Source organism: Phoxinus phoxinus (assembly GCF_949152265.1).
Source record: "Phoxinus phoxinus genome assembly, chromosome: 25".
Taxonomy (NCBI): Eukaryota; Metazoa; Chordata; class Actinopteri; order Cypriniformes; family Leuciscidae; genus Phoxinus; species Phoxinus phoxinus.
Window position 1 is genome coordinate 4,215,964 of NC_136900.1, and position 21,309 is coordinate 4,237,272.

Sequence of the window (21,309 nt, forward strand, 5' to 3'; positions counted from 1 at the left end):
ATAGAGCAGCTGTGTGAACTTCATGATGGTCTGGTGCTGGAGGCCAAAGGAGCGAAGGAGCATTTCTGGAAACCCTTCATCAAGAAACTCTTTGAGCGCAAGGTACTGGAAACACACACACACTCGCCACAGGCCCCGATACACTCACAGCGAGTCTTTTTCTTTCTTCATTTAGGGGTCACAGAAGTAGGAAATTAGACTGGGTAAACCCGGCGATTTGATTCCGCCCTGCAGATCAGGCTGGAAACCTGTACATTTATTCCTGCTTTCCTTTCCAAATTTGCGGGAACCAATCACAAACTGGCTTATCCACCTGGCGCGCTATAGTGAACATGCCAACGCTGCCCACGCTGCTGAGAGTGACATGTAGATGAATATGCCACGGACCGAGGGCAGTTCAAAAGTGTTTACCAGACGATAATAACCGTTTCGGGAAAGTTTGTTTTGGGAAGCTGTTTCCTCCTCCGGAAACGAACTCCAAACGATCTTCAGTAAAAGTTCTGTATTCTGACTGCAATTGTCTTTGCATTCTGGTTCCTCACTCCATTAGAATCATGACTGGCTCTTATTTGTAAACAACAGCATCATTTTCTGGGGCCATGCAAACCTGTGTTACTAGTGTGGAATTATTCTACAATATTCACTAATGACCGTAAAATAGACCATCCTAAGTAAATTTACTGCAGTGATTCCTCTCTCAACCAGCAGGAAATGCATTGAACACATTATTATGCATGAAAAAAAAAAAAAACGTCATAAACGGAAAACCGGCATAATTTTGAAAAAAAACGTGATATACATTTTTGGTCAAACCGCCCAGCACTACTTCCGACATGTCACGTTAAACATGTTGCAAATGATAGTCTTTAAACTGGCTTTAAGTAGTATTATAATTTGCTTTATTATTTATTTTATTAATATTGTTTTAGCTAAGTATATATGCAACATTCGCCTCTGTCTTGTTCTCTGCCACAGATTTTGAAAGGAAAAGAAGACACGCTGACAGGATTTTTGGAGCCAGTGAATTTTGGTGACAGTCTGTAAGTGTCTCTTTTCAGTTATTCACTTAAAGGGGTGGTTGAGTATGATTTCACTTTTCTAACTGTAGTTAGTGTGTAATGTTGCTGTTTGATCATAAACAACATCTGCAAAGTTACAACGCTCAAAGTTCAAAGCAGAGGGAGATATTTGCTTTTAAAGAAATCGTTTTTTAAGGACTACAACAAACGGCTGGTAGGAACTACACGACATTCCTCCCGGGTTAGTGACATCACAAACCCTAAAATTTACATAAACCCCGGAACACGATTTATAGATTATCATGACAGAATATGCTAATCAATGACTAGAAGATAACTACACATAATCTACATAAATTCATCAACTAACCATTCAGAGACGTCCTGTTGCTTCTACATGTTGTCACTTCTTCTGGAGTCTCTCCATCATTGTCTGACTCCGGTTTGACAATAAAAGGCTAAAAGTTTTTGAAATTTTCAGAGCATGTGTGTGTGTGTGTGTGTCTGAGGTAAAAGGACACAATCTGTTGAAGCTCCGCCCTCTTTTACATTTAAAGGGACAGACACAAAAACGCAACCTTAAAAAAGTGACAATTTTAACATGATATATACAAATATCTGTGGGGTATTTTGAGCTAACACTTCACACACACACACACACACACACACTGGGGACAGCAGAGACCCCTTTAATCCGCATGAAGCTTCTTAAACATTTCTCTTGTAGGTTACACTCTCCTTGCTCCCTCTCTGTTTCTGCAGTGCTTCTCTGAACCGTGTGTATGAGGAACATGTGTTATCATCCGGCTCTCTGGATGAGAGAGTATTTCTGGGAGAAGCGGCCAGAGAAGACATTGGTACCCCAGGACCTTGTTTCTGTGAAGGGATAGAGAACCAGGACCAGCCCACCAACCCCCTTCAGAACTATATGACAGTATGTGTGTTGTACAAACACAGTTAAAGGATAACTCTCACTATTTGTGTTAATCTACCCGAGTCAAGCATTCGTGTAAAAGCATAATGAGAATGGAAACGTCACTTTTAAGATTGACCGTATTTTCGTTTTGGGTCAAAATGCCTTTTGAATGGGAGTGCTAGGGGCGTTACAGTGATAGCATCAAAATCGCTATTTTTAAAACACTGGCGGCTCGACACAACATGAAACTGTGCTGGAAGTGTCACCACCGGCTCTACACATGAACTTGAGCATTGACAACATTGTTTGTGTACACACAGTTTGCTAAAAATAAAGGTTTTGTACGACTCACTTTATCAGTTAGTGTTTCCGGTGGCTGGAATTTTGTCAGTCAAAAGTAGTCGATCTCCGAATTAGGGATGGCGAAAACTAAAACATTTCTTGACCGACCACCGAGCCTTATTAGCCGGTTGAAACCGGTTAACCGATTGGTTTAAAATATGCTACGCTATTTGAAATAACAGCCTCTGCCTCACTCTCACACACACACACACACACACTGCGCTGCCCTTCCACTCACGTCACTTTTTTAAAATCCCCTACAGCGCGAAACCTGAGTCCCGCAAACGCGGCGCCGAGGAGCTTGTATGTAATCGGAGGTCAAATGGCTCCTTAGTTTCGAAATGGTTTGGGTACAAGGTGATCGCGTTGAAAATAAAGGCGTTTGTCTAGCGTTAGACGCTCATTTGAAACATTGCCGCGGCTCATTTAAGAAAATAACAGCTCCGAACCGAAGAGACTCCGCTTTAGTTTGAGGTAGTGCTAACAATAATAAAGAAAGATGATGATCATCATCACCTTATCTGTTACCACTGGAATGTAGATGTAATGTATTTCCATATTTAGCACTGTATCACACAAGTTGCAACTTACATCTGTGTCATTCTGTTTGGTGAAATGGTCCCACACACTACTTTTCTTTGCACGCTTCCTCCTGTCGTCTGCGCTGGCTCTAACCTCGAGTGTGTTAGCCTGTAGCCTTTACTTTTCGCAAACCTTGTGAGCACGCGAACCCAAACGCTGTGACTTCGCGCCAAATGTTTTTATTGGTTTATTAAGTACAAACAAGCGAGTTATGAAAAATTGAGTGTGAGGGATTTGTTCACTTCACGCAAAAAGATATTGGAATGAGATGCTAACTGTAGTAGCGTTTAGTCCACTGTCTATAATAGACTAGGGTGTATTCACACCTGCCTTGTTTGGTTCGATTGAATCGAACTCTAGTTCGTTTCCCCCCTTGGTGCGGACCTTTTGGGCAGGTGTGAATACAGCAATCGAACTCGGGTGCGGACCAAACAATCGAACCGAGACCCGGCTGAAGAGGTGGTCTCGGTACGGTTCCAAACGAACTCTGGTACGGTTCGTTTACGATGTGAACATGAACCGACCCAATATCGGCCCAATATCAATATCGACCCAATATTGTTCGTTCAAGTGCGAAAGAGAATTCCATTCCGGCGCGCTGTCTGGCCACACGATACTGTTGCGCGTCTTTCTGCGCGTCGTGTGTGCATCATTGGCAGTGTTGTGCATGAACGCGTTCAATAACCGACGTTCACTGAACGCGTTCATATTTTCGCCGAACGCTGAACTGAACGAATCACTTTTCATATGAACGTGAACGAGAGATTTTTCGAGAGAACTCATCTGATTTTTTGTACATAGCATAGCCTATTTGTTAGGATTTTAGTATAATGATTAGCCTAATAAATGCACGCACAATTATCCGTGAACTTGATTTGAACAAATGCCTTTCAACTTGTGTGTGCAAAATTCAGAATTAAATTAATGTGCAGAAATTTGTACAAATAGAGAGTAGGAAATGTAGGCCTACTATACTGTTGTAGCCATAAAAAAAAGCGCGTTTCATATTTGTTAAAATATTAGGCTATGTTATTTTTTTTTCCATTTATGTTGATTTATGAAAAGTGAACAGCACGACCGAGATAGGATGCACAATATATGAGACATGGAGCGGGTCAGACATGATTTTGACCGTTGAAGTTGTTATAGAAATCCTTTCTTTAAAGTGAATTTCGTTTTGAATAAATTGTATCTTAATTTTAATACATTTTTCATCAACCAATTGCCTGTATTTAATGAATAGGCCGACGAAACAAATATAACGGAGGGAGGCGCCCGCGCGCTCACTTGCGCACGTGAACTAGAGCACATCCTAACTTAACGAAACTCAGTGTATGCCTCACACAGACATGACAAATACACCAAATACACAAAGCTTGAAATGACTTTAAACAAAATAATTCAAAACGAAAAAAGAAAAAGGCTACTCTCTGATTATGTAATCCATTATTAGGCTTATTTATGTGCATTTCTCTCTATAAGCGCGTTCACACGGAGATGGCGATCGTCAACTTCATCTTTGCAGCCGAGTCGACACTTTTAGAGAAAACACTTGGTTATTAATAAAAATCAATACACGCGTCACCGGATTTACAGATGCACGCACACATATTATTTCGAAATAACGAGATATTGTGTTGAAATAACATTATTATTAATAATAGCCTACATCTTTGTTAAAGGAATTTAACAAATGAACGTGAACTTAGTTCATTTAAAAAAAAAAAAGAACTATGAACATGAACTAGTTCATTATCATCTGTGTGAACTGAACTTTGAGCTAGTTCATTTTAAGTATGAACTGGCACAACACTGAGGAATGGAATGAATGAATGAGTGTGTGCGCATCAGGACATTCACATACAGAGCGTTCTCTTTAGTCTAATCGCGCATAAATGCTTTAAAAGCATTTGCATGAATACGAGCGAGTTCATATAATGTAACGATAGTTACAATACAGGGATGGTGGGTGTGGGGGGGTGCTGCGTTAATTTACGTTAAACTGGTCAAACTTAATCGCAAGCGTTAACGTTGACAGCACTTGTTAGCAGTATATACAATAAGAATCTCATTATTTGAATGTGTGAACATAGCCCCTCTCTATGAATCTAAACTTTATACTTTATACCCACTGTCAGCATCCCATGGTAGGCGCACATGAGAGCATGTTCTCTCCGCCGGAACAGTCTTGCAGCACATCGTCGTCTTCTCAAAATCCGAATTATAACATTGTATAGATGACATTGTGTCATATACTCATTAGTTTCTTCATATTGCGTTTGTAGAGAATAACACAAAAACAGTAAAATAACAAATATTGCAGTACGAAATATCTCCAATTTATTTTTTTTATTTTTTTTTATTTTTTTTTTTATATCTCCGAGCCGTTTTTTTTTTTTGCACTTCCTGATTTCTCTACTTGAGAATCCTTGTCCAATGAATGGACAACCTTAGCACACGTGTGGTTTTGTTTACACATTTTGGTTCACTTGCAAAAAGAGCAGTGTGAAAGCGAACCGTACCAAACAAAAAAACAAAAAAAATATTTGGTCCGGACCAAAGCAAGTGAACTATCGGACTTTCCTGGTGTGAATACACCCTAATTTGGTAACACTTTACAATAAGGTTCATTAGTTAACATTAGTTAACTACATTAGTTAACGTTAACTAATAATGAACTGCACTTATACAGCATTTATTCATCTTTGTTAATGTTAATTTCGACATTTACTAATACTTTATTAAAATCTTGTTAACATGAGTTAATGCACTGTGAACTAACATGAACAAACAATGAACAGCTTTATTCATATTAACTAACATTAACAAAGATTCATAAATACTGTAACAAATGTATTGTTCATGTCAGTTAATACATTAAATAATGTTTAATAAATGAACCTTATTGTAAAGTGTTACCCCTAATTTAGAGATCACTTCTTTTGTTTTTTAACCGACTACCGACAACTTTGATCGGTTAACGTTGATACAGTCAACCATCGGTCAAACGGTTAACATCCCTACTCCGAATGCAACGTAACATGAGGAGAGTAAAGATGGAAAGCTCCTAAAGCTTGTTTTCATGTAAATTACCATGAGCTTAAAGGGCATATTGCAGGTTAGAGTACCCAGTGCGCCAATGTATAGAACAATAATGTAGGAACTAGATTTAAATATAAACATATACTTATAAACCGCTATTTAGGCTTCTGGAGTCGTTTTTGTGCGAAAATTTTACTTCCGCATTTGAAAACCGCCAAACCGGAAGTGACGTAACATGAGGGAGAGCGGTCAAAGTAAACAATAGGAAAGCAATGGATCGCAATGACAGTTCGGACGCTGAGGAAATTGTAGCCTAAATGTTTACTCGTATGACAGACCTCAGCCATATAATTATGAGCCTTATATGAAGCCAAGAGAGTAGACAGGTCAGGATTAGACAGAACAACGGTCAGAGGAGACACATTGAGCTGTGGTGTGAGGAGAACAGGGCAGGAGTCGGGTCTCGATGAGAGAACAGTGTTAGCTTATAGATGTATTCACGTTAGCCGACGATATGTATAACACTATGCTCAGATCACAATATTGTAATTATGTGTCAGGCAATAGCAAAGCTAGTATTTAGACCCTTACCTGCATGTGTGTGTCAGCCATTAGGAGACAGTTTCCAGAGAAAGAGGGACATTATAAAGGTTTTGAATGGCCCCACTTGGTGATAATGAATAAAAAAATAATCACAATCACAACTTTCTTACTGTATAAAATTTTTATATGTAGAAACAGCCAACACAAACATTAAAATTCGGAGTACAGATTGAAAATGAACATTATATTATATAATAATAATAATAAGTGTCGGCTGCAGACTTGCAAGACATTACAAGTTTATGGAGGATACGTTAAAGAAATAAATTAAGACAAGGCACATTTTGTAAAACAAATGTACAATAAGTGATCTCTGACGGATCCGTGAGCGTCATGTTTCCCACCGGTGGCCGACCCACATGCTGACGGCGGACCGGGCGACCCGATGAAGGAGCCGGGACAGTGTGCACATATCCCGTCATCATATAACGTAACGTTAACTCATCATATCGCCGGGATTATAATCATGCAGTCTATAGTGAACGCTACACACTACCGCGTTTTTCAAAGCAGACGCAGAAGCGAAGTCCCATCTCTTACCCTGCACAAAACGCACACAAACACGGAAGAAAGCACCATCCTTTTTCTTGTTCGGAAACCTGTGGACTCGATGTCCTGACAGGCCATAATTCACAGTCATTTATCACGATAAATATTAATTGAAATACAATAACCACCGAAAACACACTGAATCACGACCGCTTCAACATAATACCAGCCTATTCTGCACTGAGCGAACGCAGAGCCGGCAAACGACTCCCCATTGTGACGTAATATGACGCGGTGGTGAAAAAAAAGCGCTTTTTCAACACGGTCAAGGAAACTGTCACGTTTTCTACTAAATTTGTGCCCTTAGGTCTGGCAAAACAATTTTTAATCATGCATTTACTCTTCATATGGTATTTTCATACAAGGTTATATATTAATTCTGAAAAAAAAAAACTGCAATATGCCCTTTAAAGGGCACCTATTATGGAATTTTGAAATGTACCTTTCATGTAGTGTGTAACATAGATCTAAGTGAACAAAAACATCCTGCAAAGTTTGAAATATGAAAGTGCACCGTATATAAAGTTATTGTCTTTCAAAAGTAAGAGTCGACTCTGAGTCATTTTTATGAATCGTTAGAAGACCGAAGCTTTTTCTCTGACTAGATGACGTCAACTTGTCAAGTTATTTGAATATGATACGCCCACTTATTGCGCTCCAAGGCCAGCAATATATCATGAAAATATCAGGGCGACGAGACGAGACGCACTGTGTTCTGAAGTGCGACTCAAAAGCCAACTTTTTTCATCTGCCCAAGGAGGAGCATTTGTGGCTACAATTCATATAACTATACCACAGAAGTATAGTCCGAGCCTTGTGCTTTGTTCGCGCCATTTTGAAGACGATATTGCTTTTTAAATGCAATCAAACTTGGATTCGCGAGTCGGCTGATATTGAAGGAAGGTTCGGTTCCAAGTGTATTTGCATCAGCTTCCTCCTCCGTATCACAACCTGTAAGTGTTATTAATAATTGTTGCTTTTATGTTTTATGTAGCATGCTTAATAATTATTTTGTTTGTTGTGTAAGCACCGTTTAGCTTCTAGGTCTTCAATGGCAATTGTATTGAGATATGTGAAGTGTTTGTCGTTGTTTTCGGAGTTGTCTTAAAGAATAGAGTAATATCTCGTAGTAACGTAACTGCATTTTTTTTTTGTAAAAACGTTATGTTTATGCATCGGGCTAACGCAAACAAAGACTGATTGTGCTTTTACAATATGAACTCTGGGCTATGCTCGCTAATAACATTAAATTCTTTATCTTATTTTTTGTTTTTTACTACAAACTACAAAGCAGTGGACTATAATCATTATTATAACACAATTTAATTGATAAAAGCATCATTGTACTTCGTGTTAAACAATAAGTATTATCTCTGTAAACACTGCTGGGTCATCTGACCAATCACCGCAGATTAGCGTCGCGCAAAGGAGGGGTTTGGGATCAAACGAGTCGTTGAACGAATCATTTGGGAGTCGGTGAGCAAATCAGGTAAAAATAAATGCATATTATACGAAAACAAAAGTGTTTTTTGACATTGCATGCACGTAAAACTGTTGTTGGGGACTCCCAAAACAACATTAGGAACATTTTAAATGTCATAATAGGTGCCCTTTAAGTGTCTAAGTTATCACGCTTTTCATTGGAATTACAAGTTCATGACATTTCCTCACATGGAGTCAGTTCATTACGTTGCATTCGGAGATCGACTACTTTTGACTGACAAAATGCCGGCGGACGGAAACACAGTGAGTTGTTCAAAATCTTTATTTTTAGTAAACTCTGTGTACACAAACAATGTAGTCAATGCTGGAGTTCATGTGTAGAGCCGCTGGTGATACTTCCAGCAGTTTCATGTTGTGTCGAGCCGCCAGTGTTTTAAAAACAGCGATTTTGATGCTATCACTGTAACGCCCCTAGCACTCCCATTCAAAAGGCATTTTAACCGAAAACGAAAATACGGTCAATCCTAAAAGTGGAGTTTCCATTCTCATTATGCTTTTACACGAATGCTTGACTCGGGTAGATTAACAAAAAAAAGCCTAAGTTCAATTTTGGCGAGAGTTATCCTTTAAATATACATAGCATTAATTCTCAACAGTGAACAATGATTTTATATTGATCAATAGACGTGTGTTTGTCTCACAGGCGTCTGCTCTGAAAGTGTGCACTCCTTTGACAGGAAGGAGGTACGTGCCGGAGAGCGGCGTGGGTACCCCCGTTTCCATGGCGATGCAAAGTGTGGGCCGTCTGCACACGCTGCTGACGGGCTTTAAATACAGACCCAGCATGAGACTCAGAGACGTGTTCAGGTGATCACAAGTGAATTGTGACTTCACTAAAATAACCAGTGTTAGTCAACTGTGATTTCAGTTATTCCAGTAAACTATGATGGTAGTCAAATGTGATTCTAGAGATTCAGGGAAACTGATTCGTGTGATTTCACTTAACTGTCAACCCAGTAAAAAGTTATACCAGTTATTCCATTGAATTGACCGTTCGCAAAGACCCGCCCCCTTTAGTTACCGTTGCTATGTCCGACAAGCTACGCCGCTCTCACACACTCACACACCATGTTCTCACACAGTGAAAAACACACCGCGGAGCAGAGAGCACACTGACAATACACTGACAGGACAGACCAGGTTACTAGTGATGGGAAATCCGGCTCTTTTTCGTGAGCCGGCTCATTTGACTCACAAACGGCTCTTTAAAAAATGAATGTTTTAACTCGCTGAAAGTCCACCGCACAACAGTGCAAAGATGAATATTCACATTTTTTTTTGTCCATAACAACCCGGAAAATTGCCTGCTTGCCTTGCACATCTAAGTAATGGGCAAAGTTTTCCTACAATTTTTCTTAGGCCTACCTTCTTTTTTTTATGTGGATGTTATTGAGCTTGTAGAAGTTTAGCTCTTACGTTCTTCTGAACATCTTGCGCTGCCATTGCCCGATGTCTTTTCTGAGTCATATCCACAATCTGCCTCTCTTTTAAATGCCTATTCCACAAGTGGTAGGCTACAACGATTGGCTGTTTTAAAATATAACTAATATCGAAACAAAATTACCCAGTCAGTCTCATCTACGAGACGTTTAGGCCTCCTCCAATACTGACAGCCTGGCTCATACCTTGCATGTTTGCTTAGTGGCAAACTTTTTTCATTTGATTGGTTTAACCGCCACCCGCCCAAATTGAATTAAAACATTTTTTTTTTTTGTCACGCCATCCGCCCGATCAGCGGTTTATCCGCATCTCTAGTGTGTGTGTGCGTTGGCTCGGGAGCCTCGGCCCTCCCTCATGCAGCATAATTGGTTGACATCGCGTGTATGATTGACAGGAACAGAGTGTGAGGCTGATCAGACAGTCCCAACGAATGTGTGTGCGCCTTTTGGCCGATATAGCCTAATTATTTTTTTTGTTGTTCTTTGAATTAGTTAATTATTTTAAATAACATTTAAATAATTAATTATTTCTTTATTACATAATGATTTAATTTCTATAGGCTATATATTTTTAAATAGAGTCGGCTCTTCGGATATGCGAGCCAGCTCCCGACGTTCACCTACAAGAGCCAGCCGGCTCTTAGATCCGGCTCATTCGCGAACGACCCATCACTACAGGTTACTTTTGATATGAAACAAAGTCTCAACTTTCAAATTTGGTCATTTTTTAAAGAAATTTAAACTGTAAATACCGTTTTGTGGCTCTTTAATGTGTGTGACAGATCGCTGTAGAGCCTCAGTTAAAGCTGCCATGTGAACATGAATGAACATAAGAACATGTTTTGCAGTTTTTCCCCAACTGCTTACACACGTTTTTAAAACTGTCACATTTTTTCATAACTCTACACACAATTCCCAAAACTGCACACACACAAAAAAAAAAGTGTGTGTGTGTGTGTGTGTGTGTGTGTGTGTGTGTGTGTGTGTGTGTGTGTGTGTGTGTGTGTGTGTGCAGTATTTGTGTGTTTGTGACCTGGTGAATAAGTGTAGCATTTTGATTGGTTGTGTTTAGAAAAGGAGAGCAAGTCAGTTCCTGTTAGATTTTGTGTTAGAAAAAAGTGTTTTATACAATTGAAAACGTCAACGGCTGAGAAATAGCTCATGGTTTTGGAGATTTGGTGTGTAGTTTTGCACTTCTTTGAGTGAGAGGTTTCAAAAATCGTGTGACATGAAAAGATGTTGTGTGTAAGCAGTTGGAAAAAAAACTGTAACCGGGGAAAGACGTCAGTAAACACTCCGCTTTTCAAGTTCAAATCCTCCAACGTTAATCTCATGACTGCTTTGTCGGAAAAAATTGCGAATTCAGCGGATGGCAGATTGTTCAGATCACCTGTCAATCAAACTCCCTGAAGGGTCAATTGTGATCTTAGTACAATGTGATACCACTGATTCCAGTAAAATGTGCCACTGTGACCTGTGACTGCAGTGATATCTGCTGTGCACTGGAATCACTGGTATTTTCCGTTTAAAAACCACAGATCTTGTGTAAGAGACCCCAGTGAGCCCATAGCAGCGAGGCTGAAGGATATGTCGGAGATCTTTCTTCAGAACTACGAGGGAACGGGAGAGGAGGACAAGAATCTGGCCAGAGGTGTGCATCCTCATGCTTTCTCATGTCAGATTTCCCTAAAAATTGCTTTAAATTGTAGCGAATGATTGTTCCCACAATTCAAGCACTGATATCAAAACATTTGGGGCATCTTGTTTTACAGACGTTGCAGTGAAGTACTTTTGCTTGGCTGAGGCACTTTATTACAAATCACTGGAAGTGATCATCAACCAGGAGAAGAAAAGGCTCGGAGACGTGGACCTGTCTGTAGGTTTCATACTCAGTGCAAACATTAATCACACAGTGTGCTTTAAATAAGCCATGAATGTAATGTACATTAGCTGCACACTTTAGTTCATTACATACTCTGAATGTTATATATGTGACCCTGGACCACAAAACCAGTCACATGGGTAACATTTTTTTGAAATTGAGATTTATTGTAGGGCTGTAAACAATTAATCACGATTAATCACGATTAATCGAATCCAAAATAAAAGTTTGTGTTTACATAATATATGTGTGTGTATTGTGTATAATTATTTTGTATATATAAATACACACACATGCACGTATATATTTAAGAAAAATGTGTTATTTATATATAAAATAGTTATATTTCTATATAATATAAATCATATAAAAATATATATGCAGTATATAAATGCAAATATTTCTCAAAAATATACATGCATGTGTGTGTTTTTATATATATAAATAATTATACACAATACACACACATATATTATGTGAACACAAACTTTTATTTTGGATTCGATTAATCGTTTACAGCCCTACATCATCTGAAATTTGAATGAATAAGCTGTTGCGATAGGACAATATTTGGAAAAATTAAAAACATAAGAAAATCGAAACATTGAGAAAATCGCCTTTAAATATTCACGATTGTGCTGCATTTAAAGATTTGTAATGTAAAAATTCATACTTTTTTAGTGGAAAAAACTATTTACAGACACAATATCTCATCAGATAATTAGCAACAACAATACAAACCACCTAAATCACATCAAAACTTATAAACACAGCATTTATGGCCTTCAACTGAGCAGAAAAACAGTCAAAAACACACATCTGAATGTCAGAGCGCGTCACGTGATGCATCTGAACCAATCACAGTGTCAGAAATTGACATCAGCCAATGAGATTTCGCTTTTAGAGTTAAATGCCCATTGTACTTTCACGATTGGTTGCTGATTAAAAGGAAATGACCATATTTGGATCCGACAGCATTGTACAGGAGAGAAAGAGAGCTTTCCAGCGGTGTGTGAGATTAAAGGAAGCAGAGAGAGATCGCGGAGCAGCGCGTTGATTTATAACGCCAACTTTTGTTGAATTTCAGAGAAATCTACAGACTCAAATAGACAAAGTGTAGTAAAATAAAGACCTAAATGGTTATTTTGGACTTTTTTTCACCACAAGTCTGAAAGAAGACATGTTACTGAAGACAAATATCCCAAAATCTCAAAATTGACCAGTGAAAAAAACCCCGATGTTTTTGCCTGCCGTGTCTCGCCTTAAAAGAAAAATCGCTAATTTTGACCCATACAATGTATTGTTGGCTGTGTGTCAGGGCATTCTGGAGCAGGACGTGTTCCACCGGTCCCTGATCGCCTGCTGTCTGGAAATCGTCATCTTCTCGTACAGACCGCCGGGAGAGTTTCCCAGAGTCCTGCAAGTCTTTGCCCTCCCTGCTTATTACTTTTACAAGGTACATTCATGTAAAGAATAACCGTTAAAATGGTATGCACTCATCCATAAGAGTCAAGAAGCCTTTCTGCCTCACTCACAGGTGATTGAGCTGTTGGTGCGGGCGGAGGAGGGTCTCTTCCGGGAGGTGGTCAAACATCTGAACCACGTCGAGGAGCAGGTGCTGGAGTCGCTGGCGTGGAGAGGAAACTCCCCGCTGTGGGAGAGCATCCGAGAGGCCAAGCACTGCGTCCCTGCCTGCCAGGAGGTCAGAACAATATTACTGCTTATGATTATAGAAACATGATCAAGTACACTTTAGCATACTTTAAAAAGAGTTCATCAATCATTTACTTTAAATAAATATATATATATTTAAGTGCGAAGCAGGTAGCATGATCATCGCTCTACATTTATTGACTTTTTTTCCCATCACATATTTCAGTAATTATCTTCAATTATGTATTATTCGAAAGCTTAAAGATTCAAAATTCATCCTTTGGAAACTTACTTTGAAATTGGACATTATGTTACCATGAAAATGGTACTTTAAAACCTTTTAGCAGTCTCTTATGGTTTAATGTTTCGAAATTTACCACACGATTTTGTTTTCTTTAAATAATCTTAACAAAACGCATATAATTGGACAGGTCTGAGACCAGATATTACATATTTGGCCACTGTGTTGTGATAGAAGTGAAACTGTGACAGAAATATGTTCATTTGTGGCAGGAGAAAGTATTTTAAAAAAAAAACACATAACGCATTATAGTTAAAATAATAATCAAGTACTTTACATGTGTAGGTATGTTAGCCAACCCATCAAAATAAGTGTACTTTAAAGCACAACAAAACTTAATGATTTTAAAAAATGATTTAACATTATTGCAAAGTGTACTTAAGTGTGTTAAGAAACAGTCATGAAAGTGGACTCACTTTAAAGTACACTTAAGGCGAGACACTACAGGTGAATAGGGTAATATTTTTAACTAGCAGATATCACCATGAAACTTTCCCAGTTGATTACCTACATTAAGATGAGAAAAAAATGTATTACACGTTTTCTGTAATTTAATGTTTAAATATGCAAATTAGGCATTATCTAATTAAATATGCGCTAATTTGCCTATATTTTAAAAAAACGAAATCTCAGAATTGGATAAAGCCAGGTTCAAAATTCTTTTTTCATTGTGTTCACATATTAGATGGGAAAAAAATAACAGAGGGATTTATGGATATCTACTTTTGTTATCCTGTAAATCGGAATATACTGTCAATAGCCTTAAAAAATGTATTTTCGCCATGTTTTTTAGAATAAAATGTTATATAAATCAGGCTAGGAATAATATATTTACAAATCCCTCTGTAATTGTCTTCATAATATAAATAGGTACAAGACTGGAAAGTTTGGTGTGTATAGGTGCTACTGAAGAGGAGATTTCGGACTTGGAGCATGAGAGAAAACTCATTTTGAGAAAAAGGCATTTAAAGATTTGTAATGTAAAAATTCATACTTTTTTAGTGGAAACAGCTATTTACTGACACAATATCTTATCAAATAATTAGCAACAACAATACAAACCACCTAAATCACATCACAACTTATAAACACAGCATTTATGACCTTCAACTGAGCAGAAAAACAGTCAAAAACACACATCTAAATGTCAGAGCGCGTCACGTGATGCATCTGAACCAATCAGGTTGTCAGAAATTGACATCAGCCAATGAGATTTCGCTTTTAGAGTTAAATGCCCATTGTACTTTCACGATTGGTTACTGATAAAAAGGAAATGGCCATATTTGGATCCGACAGCATTGTACAGGAGAGAGAGAGCTTTCCAGCGGTGTGTGTGAGATTAAAAGGAAGCAGAGAGAGATCGTGGAGCAGCGCGTTGATTTAGAACGCCAACTTTTGTTGAATTTCAGAGAAATCTACAGACTCAAATAGACAAAGTGCAGTAAAATAAAGACCTAAATGTGTATTTTGGCCTTTTTTTCACCACAAGTCTGAAAGAAGACATGTTACTGAAGACAAATAGCCCAAAATCTCAAAATTGACCAGTGAAAAAAAAACGATGTTTTTGCCTGCCGTGTCTCGCCTTAAAGGGATACTTCAGGATTTAGCATTAAGCTTTGTATCAGTAGAAAACCTGTAGTATTTTAAAATACTTCCCTCGCTCATGTCCCCCTGAGACAAGAGATTTATGTATTTTTTTGTCTGTAAAAAATCCTCCGATGACGCAAAAACATGTTTGCGAGAGGCTAGAGACTACAGCCAGTAGAAGGCGCTAGATCCACATGTTTTCAATCCGTCCATAGAGGGATCTCACTCACAGAATGTACAAATAGTGTCCGCCATCTTTTATTGGAAGCTAAGCTAACGGGTTCTTGTTCTGTGGAGAAAGCTGAGTAGTAGCGGTTACCATCCTCTTTTTCCCGGACATGTCCGGCCGTCGAGATCGTCCAAAATGTCCGGGATTCGGCTTTTACTTTCTGCAGTCGCCATTCATTGTTTATATGCAAACCTTTTGTTTCAATCTAACTGAATTCATTCCGATTGGTGAATCTGAATGTAGTGTTTACATGAACGCTAAACAAGTGATGGGTTGATGTGTGTTTTAACATTGCTAAGAGAATTCCCGCTCCTCCATGAGAGATACGAGACCGGTGCGTCTCACAGGTGTCGCTCATCAGTAATCACGCCACCGACCTCACGCCGTTCTCCCGCGGCCGTCAGCCTCGTCCTGCTCGCCGCAGTAAACATGAGGAACGGTGACTGGAGAACGCAAAAGCCAAATCCTGGACATTTTTGGCGATCTCGAAATCCCGGGCAGACTCACGGAGACTCACTAGTAGCCTAGCCTTGTTGTTTAACTGCGCTCTCTTACCGGTAGGCGTGGCTTGTGAGTGGCCTCAGCGATGCAAGTGCATTCTGGGAGTTGTTATCTTTCATCCACATGAGCCACAAATAAATGTTCTGGCTTTTCTCAGTCTAGAAGGCTCCAAATTCAAAAATAATTTCACATTTCTACTACATAAATGACCCATTTTAAATACATCTTTACAGAGGTGAAGTGTCCCTTTAAGTGGCCTTTAATTTCATTAATATTATATTATTTTCATCATACAAATTTTTTTAAATATAATTTTAATTTTCACTTCACTACAAGTGCACATTTAGTACAATTTAGTGCACATATTTCTAAATGATATCTAATGATATCTGCTAATGATATCTTTAGGCCTTTTTTTTCAAAAAAGGGAAAATAACTTTGATATTAGGGTTACAGTGCATATGATAGTATGATGGCTGATGTGAATAATCATATGTATGTGACAGGTAATGCCTCCTCAACACCTGGAGGACGGTTCAGGAAGCACCACACACACTCCCAACAAGACTGAGTTCAGCAGTAAAATGGCAGGAAAAGGTGACTTACTTTGAATGAAACAATTATATAAACATTCATTGAAACAAACCAAAACGTTCATATTTTAATATGTTGTTTCTTTTCCTGCTCCAGGAGTTTCTCCGTCCCCGGCGTCTCTCCATGACCGCTATAGCTCGCCCCCTGCTGGCACAGCCTGTCGACGCCTCTTTGTCGACGGAGACACGACCTCTGATCCTGCTCAACCTGTCAAAGTGGCCCAGCCGTCTCTGGTCAGCACCATCTCGGCCGGACAGACTGTGGTCACCATGGCAACAGCGACTGTCACAGCAAACAACGGCCAGACTGTCACCATACCTGTCCAAGGTGTAAAATCAAAATCTTCAATTTATCACCACTACCTTAATCAATCTGTTAGTCAGTAGGAGATGCCACAGATAAACCCCGCTCCGAGCGATCCTGGAGTGAGAGAAATCACAGAATCTTTCAAAAAATGACCCTTGCAAACAACTCACAAACACAGACAAATAGATTAATACAATGTGACAATGTGCATTGTTGCTGCTGGACTTGCTACTGTCAATAGATACACAGACACATTGCTGTGAGCATGTAAGATCTAGCAGTAGCAGATCTAGGCAGGTGGAGCTGGGGGAGGTGGAGGGGTTCAGAGGAAATCTAAGGCCCTGTCCCAAATGGCACCATAAAGACTTGCGGTCTTCCTACGAGTCTGTACTTTTTGTGACGTAACAGCATTTTGACTGCCGGGAAGAAGTCTGCTGTGGAGCTCGCTTCAGTGCGGGCTCGGCAAAAGTGCGCATCAAGAGCCCATAACACTCGCGAGCGCCCTTCTGACACCGAACATGAGGACACCCTACAGTCAGTGTTGCCAGATTGGGCGGTTTTGAATTAGATTGTGCGGGTAAAAAAGGGTTTGGGCGGGTGGACAACATTTGGGCTGGTTTGGGGTCAGTTCGGCGGTTTTCAAACATCTACATTTTAAAGTCTAATTGGTTAAAAAACTAAACTAAAGTGTGCATGTAGTAGTCCATAAAATCAGTCATCATGACATTACAACACACACACACGCAGCGCAGCAGAGTCAGCTGGCGTTGGTGTTGACGTCACCGACGAGCACGCACTTTTAGCCAATCAACGAGCGATCAGCAGGAAGACGCGATTTAGCGCGATAACTTGTAGCTGTATATTCAAGTGATCGCTAATGCCAAAGTGACATACAGTAAGTTGCATACAGTAAAGAGTGAGATAGTGAGCAACTCTATAAACGTACACATGTGGGGTTTGATGACTCGATGGTGAATAACTGATGAGGAGAGCACAGTTGAATGAGTTGAATTGAAATTGAATATGGGACGACTCCTTTCCATGGTCATGTGCACACTAGCCTAACCAGACATCTGCCGTCCAGACTGCATGCACTCTCGTCCCTGACAGCGGCTGAACACGGTTTGAATGAACGATGAATCAGTTTTGACTGCTAATTCTGCGTTATGTTCTGCAATGTGTTCTTCCGAGAGCTAAAGTCATCGGTTCATTTCTTGATTGCCGTTTTGACAGTGTCCATCTGGACATTTAAAGTCATATTTGCTAATTCTCCTTAATTATTGCCCTGGTTTGTTCCGTTTTCCTGGGAAATTGATTTATTTTTATTTTTTATTTTATCATCATTATTTTGTTTTAAGGATATACAAATTGTGCTTATCAACCTTGAATGACATGGCCATAAAATGATATCACATTATTTTTGTAGTAAAAGTTTGTGCGTTTTTTTTCTTGGAGTGGGCGAGTTTTGGTGAGCTTTTGGGCTGGAAATCACCATCCCAATCTGGCAACACTGCCTACAGTCGTATGGACTTAACGGACATGCGCACGCGGCAGCCATTGTAAGTCCAGAAAACTGTAAGTGCAAATGAAGTGTGCCATTTGGGACAGGGGAGGACTAGCCTACAGCAAACACTGAACTACATTTAAATGTTGAGCAAGCAATCTCAATGGCTCCAGGATAAGCAGAAGCCAATCCGCTTGTGCCATGCAGTAATGATGTGATGGCTGGCAGATTGCATTGTAAAAGACAACTTTCGGAATAGTTTTAGCATGTTGATGAATATGGCATTGGTCTTGGTAGACTAGACCTGCGGTAGCGCTGCTGCTACTGTCAACAGACACACAGACACGCTGCTGTGAGCATGTAAGATGTGATGCGGCTGCATTAATAGACATCTTGTCACAGATCTAGGCAGGTGGAGCTGGGGGAGGTGGAGGGTTACAATTTTGGTTGTACAAACTTTTTATTATTTACATCTTTAGTTGTTCTGTTTTCAGGAATAGCAAATGAGAGCGGTGGCATCACATTTATCCCGGTGCAGGTGAGCGTGACGGGTCAGGGCGGGGGGGCTCTGCCGACCCTCAGTGCCCAGGCTCTGACGGGCACCCTGACGGCAACGCACACAGCCACAGTCCTGAACAACCCCGGCCCTGCCAGACCGGACAAGAAGAGCCCTCAGCAGGGAACGCCCACCAAACCAGCGCAGAAGACCGGCTCTCTCTGCCTGTTCTTCCGCAAGGTACACTAAGATACACTGCATTTTATTTGTATTTTTTTAGACGGCCTCTAAATTATCAACATGATCAAAAGTTTGTTGTTGAACACAATCTACTACATGCCTTCTGACTGACAATTCATACTTTTTTTAGCAAGTATAATTGTCCTTTGTCCTTTTAGTAGGGTTGCCACCCGTCCCTTAAAACACGGGATCATAACGTATTTACAAGTAAGATGATGTGTCCCGTATCAAATCAATAAGGGACGCGATTTGTCCCGTATTTTACATTAGGCCCACATATAGTTGAATAAAAACATAAGGATTTTGCAGTATGGATAATACTAATAGCAAATATAAAGAAATCAATTTGGTAGTAGAGAAGCTCATTGCGTGATTGCATTTTAGCGTCTTTGTTTCTATAGCGACTGAGTCTCGTGAACATGGCCGGTAAACCTGCAAGTTTTTTAACCCCTCGTGCGCTGTTCGGGTCTTTGACCCCAAATGACGTTTGCTGAAATAAATAAAAAATTATCTTTGTCCAAATGGCGTGAGACTTTGCACGGTTGACAACACTTTCTACATCTACCAATTTTTTTTTAATAAATTTGAATAATATCTGTTTTTTATGTTAGTGTGTGTGTGTGTGTGTGGGGGGGGGGGGGTCACACTTGTGTTGTTTCAACAAAATGTAATTTTGAAACAACATAATAGTTTTTTTTAGGATTTATAGTTTTAGGAGGATTTATTCTATATTTTTTAATTCAGGCTATATAAATAAATAAAATAAATATTTTTAATACAAAAACAGTAAAAAAAAAAAAAACTAAAATTCACTTTATAAAAGACCCACATTTCTAACGTTCATGGATATGGATAATTTGACATGGTTTAGTGTAAGATTTTTGCCCATCTTTTGGAAAATGCCGTTTTAAAAGTAAAGAAATGATCACTTTAGTAGATGGCTGCAGAGCTACACCATTCGCTATTTTAACTAAAATACATATTTTCACTAGTTTTTAGTTGGATTCATATCTACATATTATGAAATCACAATTATAACAATAAAAATGACTTTGTCAAAGTTGAGCATTTTTTGTACTGACAAAAATCTGTTTTTCAATAATGTTACATTATGATTAGAATCACATTACATCAAGGTCTGACCCTGTTTATAGAAGATTGACGATATTCATCCTCAAAATCAGAAACAACGCAAAACACACATAAACAGTGGCAAAGTGGCAAACTACAGATTATATAAAAAAACAGATGTTTGAAATTGGAAAAAGCCGAAAAGCTCTATGGTGGGGGTGGGGGGGTGAATGGGTGTCCCTTATTTTGCCACACTGAAGGTGGCAACCCTACCTTTTAGTGTAATTGTACAAACGTCCACCTTCAGCTTGTCTTTCACGTCTTTTTGCTGTGAAATCTTTACATTAAAGTAAATGTAAGAATAACTTAAATTTGTCATGCTGTGGCTGTAGCCTGTAGTAACGCACAACGAAAGAGATAAATAACAAACATATATATATATATTTTTTATTAAATCCACAAGGAAAACTCGGGAGATAAAAAACTAACTAACAGCATAAAACTTAGGGTTCTGTTTACACGACACCATTTTAAACTAAACGTAAAACTTTTCTTGCGTTTTGGCCCCTCATTTACATGACAACGGCATTTTGGGTGCCTGAAAACGCAAACTATTGAAAACGTGTTTCAAAGTGCACGTTTTTGAAAACGGTCTCCGTGTAACATGTTCAGTCAATAGTGTGTCATCGCCATCTAGTGGCCTGGCAGCCAATTACAGCGTTTTTAGTTGTTTTCACGGATCCGTGTGAATGGGGATCATTTTGACAATGTCTGCTTTTTTGGAATTACACTCTCACACTAATTTATCCTGTTCAGTAAATCTAAAAAATAAAAAATCCAAAAATAAATAGTTCCATTTCAAAAAGATTTTTCGGACTATTATTTCATATATTAGGCTTTACAAGGTTAATCATGCATACAATTAGACATCACTCAAAGATAAATAATGC

General features: G+C 39.1%; 1 protein-coding gene across 3 annotated transcripts in view; it reads left to right on the top strand.

Annotated features, from left to right (window-relative positions):
• Positions 1–21,309, top strand: part of rbl2 (retinoblastoma-like 2 (p130)) — a 37,899-nt gene that overhangs the window by 7,830 nt on the left and 8,760 nt on the right. For all 3 annotated transcript variants that reach the window (XR_013796504.1, XM_079603619.1, XM_079603620.1), the window contains 11 exons: positions 1–102; positions 976–1,040; positions 1,782–1,953; positions 9,200–9,363; positions 11,534–11,646; positions 11,768–11,871; positions 13,196–13,333; positions 13,415–13,579; positions 16,655–16,745; positions 16,839–17,069; positions 19,047–19,288. The exon at positions 1–102 is cut by the window's left edge and continues 59 nt beyond it. Coding sequence is in view for 2 of the 3 variants with exons in the window: in XM_079603619.1 (XP_079459745.1) it covers positions 1–102; positions 976–1,040; positions 1,782–1,953; positions 9,200–9,363; positions 11,534–11,646; positions 11,768–11,871; positions 13,196–13,333; positions 13,415–13,579; positions 16,655–16,745; positions 16,839–17,069; positions 19,047–19,288 (1,587 nt within the window). In the remaining variant the exon portion in view is untranslated. The remainder of the gene's footprint in view (positions 103–975; positions 1,041–1,781; positions 1,954–9,199; positions 9,364–11,533; positions 11,647–11,767; positions 11,872–13,195; positions 13,334–13,414; positions 13,580–16,654; positions 16,746–16,838; positions 17,070–19,046; positions 19,289–21,309) is intronic.